Source organism: Capra hircus, chromosome 15 (genome assembly GCF_001704415.2).
Source record: "Capra hircus breed San Clemente chromosome 15, ASM170441v1, whole genome shotgun sequence".
In the NCBI taxonomy this organism is placed as follows: domain Eukaryota; kingdom Metazoa; phylum Chordata; class Mammalia; order Artiodactyla; family Bovidae; genus Capra; species Capra hircus.
This window is the reverse complement of record NC_030822.1, coordinates 33,210,696-33,215,382: the sequence shown is the minus strand read 5'-3', so window position 1 is coordinate 33,215,382 and position 4,687 is coordinate 33,210,696. Positions and strand designations below refer to the sequence as shown.

Here is a 4,687-nt window from a genome sequence, read left to right as displayed (position 1 = left end):
TCTACAAAAAAAAAAAAAAAAAGAAAGAAAAGGAAAAATAAATTTAGAAATCTCTTCCAAAGAAGCAATTAAAAAGCTATTGATATTGGTAAGAGCTGGTGAAGGGATGTTTGGATGGTTAGCTTAGGGTGTGGTGTGGGCTGTCTACTCTGCCACAGGATGGTTTCAGAGTGATAGTCTCTGCTGTACTGTGATGCTCTTTAAAGAAAAATATTTTTCTTTCTTGTTTCATAGTTCTTCATTTCTACCAGCCTTTCATAGGTGCTATACAAGCCCTCTTTCCTCTCTAGGAGTAGTAATGTCTGGACTCAAAAACATAAATATTGAAAAACATTGTTTGGTATTTTATGTCATTCCCTGGAGTCCTCAAAGAGTACTGTGTAACCTCATCTAGAACATGCCCAGTTCTGTGACCTCACCCCATTCCTATAATTCTTACCTAAATTCACAAAATTCTCTTACTTGAGTCTCTTTCCTTAAGATTTTTTTTTTTAATTCTGGGCTTACTAATAGGCTACCTGACTAATAAAAATGTCTTCCATTCTTAATCCTTTTTTTTCTGTGATGAGGTATAGATATTTCATGTCTATACCTTGGGACTCTTGAACTTTTACATAATAGTTGTATTCTATCCCATTGAAGGGGTTATAACCAAAGAGACATTTGGTAGCAACATGAAGATGGAACTTTGAAATCTGAAATACTGAATTGTGGTATGATGAAATATAAAGGTTTCCCACAAAATGCACAAGGCCAAGAGAGCTTCTGTGCTGTGATGCTGGTCTTGGAGGCTAAAAAACCAAATGTTATTTCCATTTGCCCTACTTTCTGTATGCTCATACATTAATTTTTCTCCACTTAAAATAGTGGCTTTAGGCATACACATTTGTGTGACATTTAATTGATTCTAGTGAGATATCAAAAAAATCTGAATATTCTGTATAAAAATGAAATCATGCAAATAATATTCAGGATAAACAATACATGGATATCATTGCTTATGGTTAGAGAAAAGTGGGTTGGGGTTTCGGTAAAGCAGATTCACAGGGTTGTTAGCGCTTGAGCTGAACAGAAAGCTGAGGCAAACATACCAGAATTTGGGAGTGGGGTTCCCTGTCTGGTTTTCCAGGCAAGAATACCAGAGTGAGTTGCTATCTCCTTCTCCAGTGGACCATGGTTTGTCAGAACTCTTCACTAGGACCCGTCCATCTTGGATGGCTCTGCCCAGCCTGGCTCATAACTTCATTGAGTTATGCAAGCCCCATCACCATGACAACGCTGTGATCCATGAAGTTACAATACTTTGGCCACCTGATTCAAAGAACTGACTCATTGAAAAAGACCCTGATTCTGGGGGGAAATGAAGGTAAAAGGACAAGGGGATGTCAGAGGATGAGATGGTTAGATAACATTACCGAATCAATGGACATGAATTTGAGCTAACTCTGAGAGATAGTGGAGTTCAGAGGAGCCAGGCATGCTGCAGTCCATGGAGTCACAAAGAGTCAGACACGACTTAGGGATTAAACAACAACAACTCCCTGTCTCCTAGAAGTAGGAAGCTGGCTTAGAGGGAGGAGATAAGTGCCTTAGATCAGAGTATCTGTTTGGTCCCTTGAGCTTACACATGAATTTCTGAGTGGAATTAAAATTTCATAACCCTTTGTGTGAAACAAACGTTAGGAGAATTCTCCCAATATCCTGTCAACTCTGTACTGAGGTTACGTTTTCACAAAATAAATATTGTTGATAGAGATAATCCACAAATGTCATATTAAAAAGCATCAGAACCACTGTGCAATTCTATGGTAACAAGTACACAAAAAGGTCAAGGAGCCTAACAGCTAGGGAGAAAATTAACAACTCAAGAAACCAGGGCGAATAGAGAGAAGTTTCAGTCCTGCGGCACAGTAGATACTGAAGAGGGGCATAGAATCAGAATCAGAACTGTATTAGACTGTCAAGGCAGTGGAAAATAATAAAAGGCAATGTGTGACTTTATAAATTGCACTCATTGGAGGTGTAACAAATTGGAACTTAGAAAGTTTCATTTTTGTTAAGGAGGAAAAGGATTAAAGGGAAAAAATCAAAAAGAGACGTTCAGGGCATGTATCCAGAAGGAGGCAAGGGTCTCTAGAGCTGATCTAGGAAATGAAACCAGTGTACAATAATTACCCAGTTTTAAATTACAAATTTCTATGTGTGAACCTTTGCACACACATGTAACTCTTCTGTTTACCAGCTCAACCGAAAATCTTCAATTCCCACTGGGGAATTTGACCACAGAAATAAATGGTTTTGTTCAGCTGAATGAAAAATAAAATTATTGTCATTTGTTTTGGTCCTAAGAATTATCATTTTTAAGCAGATAATTAAATTGTTTAACTGGATGGATGAAGATGACGTCACTCTGTGTGTGTTTAGTCTTTCTGTGCTTTTAATATGCACAAAAGTCCACATAGTGGTTTTAAATGTTTGAAGGCTGTGCTGTGCTGTGCTTAGTCGCCCAGTCGTGTCTGACTCTCTGCCACCCCATGGACTGTAGCCCGCCAGGCTCCTCTGTCCATGGGAATTCTCCAGGAAAGAATACTGGAGTGGGTTGCCATGCCCTCCTCCAGGGGATCTTCCCAACCCAGGGATCAAACCTTGGTCTCTCCCGCATTGCAGGCAGATTCTTTACCAACTGAGCCACCAGGGAAGCCCCAAATGTTTGACTAATACACAATTAATTTGGTTTTGAATATTGTTTGTTTGTTTGAACTCTTTGATAAATTTAGGGGATTCTCGTCTTCCTACTCCTATAATTTAACTGAAATTGTCTTAGTAACTGCAGTGCCTGAGGATGACACAGATATAAATCCCTCTCCTACTTAAATATACTTTATGTACTGACAATTTCTCCCCTTCAGTCCCACGATCCTCTAAGACCCCTCACATTACGGCTCCATGAACCTTTAGTTTGAAGTAGCTGGAGCATAGCCTGGCGGATCGTCCTGGTCTTCAAGCTGTAAATGATAGGGTTCAGTACAGGTGGTAAGAGCAAATAAACATTGGCCAAAATGCTACAAATCACCCTTGGAGTAGAGCTAATATGAGGCGATGCGTAAAGGACAGGCTGATCATTGGCACATAAAAAATAGTGACAGCACAGATATGACACACACAAGTGTTGAGAGCTTTTTTTTGCTTCTTAGGGGCCACGATGCTCAGGACAGCACGGATTATCAGGACATAGGAGACAAGAATGAACATTAAGTCAGTACCAGTCATGTAGAGCTGAAGAAACAAGCCCAAAAAGCTGTTGATCCAGGGGTTGGAATATGTGTCTCTGATTATATCTGGGTGGTAACAAAATGGATGGGAAAGCTCCTTTCTTTCCTGGAAAGATACAGTCTTCAAGGCTAGAAGCATGGGAAAGATGAAAATTATTTGTCGTACGCAAATGAATAGTCCGATTGCCAAAATCATCATGTCCTTGAGGATAGTGGCATATTTCAGTGGGTTACAGATAGCCATGAAGCGGTCAAAAGCCATAATTGCCAGCACTGAGGACTCCAGGAAGGAGAAAGCATGTACAAAGAACATTTGAATGAGGCAAGCTTTAATGCTGATTTCCCGGGCATGAAACCAGAGAACCCCAAGCACAGTGGGGAGGGTCGTGATGGTCAGACACAAATCAGCAGCTGACAGCATAGAGAGGAAATAGTACATGGGCTTGTGGAGACGCTGCTTAACAAAGATGACAAACAGGATCATAGTATTTCCCAAGAGAGCAATGATATAGAGACAGCAGACAGGGATGGAGATCCAGACATGAGCAAGTTCCAGCCCAGGGAATGCAGTGAGGAGGAAGGTTGAAGGGGAGGATGTGGTGTTATTGAAAATCATCATGGTGGGTTGAGGACATGCCCTGAAAAAAGAGATAACAATAATAGTATTTGCCATATTGATCCTTTTTTTTCCTTTTTCCAAGCACTAACTCTTCTATAAACTCTTTCCAAATTACATGTGTCTCTATTCAAAACCTCCAATTTAATCATGATACCTATCACATAATTCTACAGTATCTTAAATTTTTCTTATCAGATTTGGCTCTGTTTTTCTTTTTCTATCACCTCCCAATTAAAACCATCAGTCTCTCTAGGTTCATCCCACCCTATTGCCCAGACCAGCCCTGACTTGAAGTAGGAAATACTTATCGACATGTCACACATATGCACACACACCAACAAAACAACTGTAATTACAACTATTGGGTCTTAGTATTAAATCTCCAAGCTGGAAATTCTCTGGTGGTCCAGCAGTTAAGACTATGAGCTTCTGCTGCAGGAACAATGGGTTCCATTCCTGCTTGGGGAACTAAGATCCCACATGCTATGTGGTATGCTCAAGAAAAAAAGTCTCCAAGCTATATGAGTTGTTATAGAAATAATGGAGAAGTGCTTAAGGGCACTTCTTAAGGGCACCTGTGAAAGCATAGTTCATAATGTTCTTGCTGGAAGATGGGCTAGGATTTTATATCCAGAAATACCCTTGAACCTGAGTTATTAGCCATTCTCTCCTAGTGGACTCTATTAGAAATGTCCTTTAGATATCAGAGCTTCTTTATTTCTTTTCCTTTAATGGAGCAGCTTCCTTAAGTCCTCTCTCCTCTACTCCACATCATCTTGTGCTCTAATTCTGTTTC

The 4,687-nt window shown here is 40.0% G+C and overlaps 1 protein-coding gene across 1 annotated transcript; it reads right to left on the bottom strand.

Moving 5' to 3' along the window:
- LOC102180867 (olfactory receptor 51T1) lies at positions 2,906-3,912 on the bottom strand. Its single transcript, XM_005689828.2, is given in 2 exon segments — positions 2,906-3,091; positions 3,094-3,912. Coding segments are annotated over 2 exon segments (984 nt in total). The 5' UTR covers positions 3,892-3,912.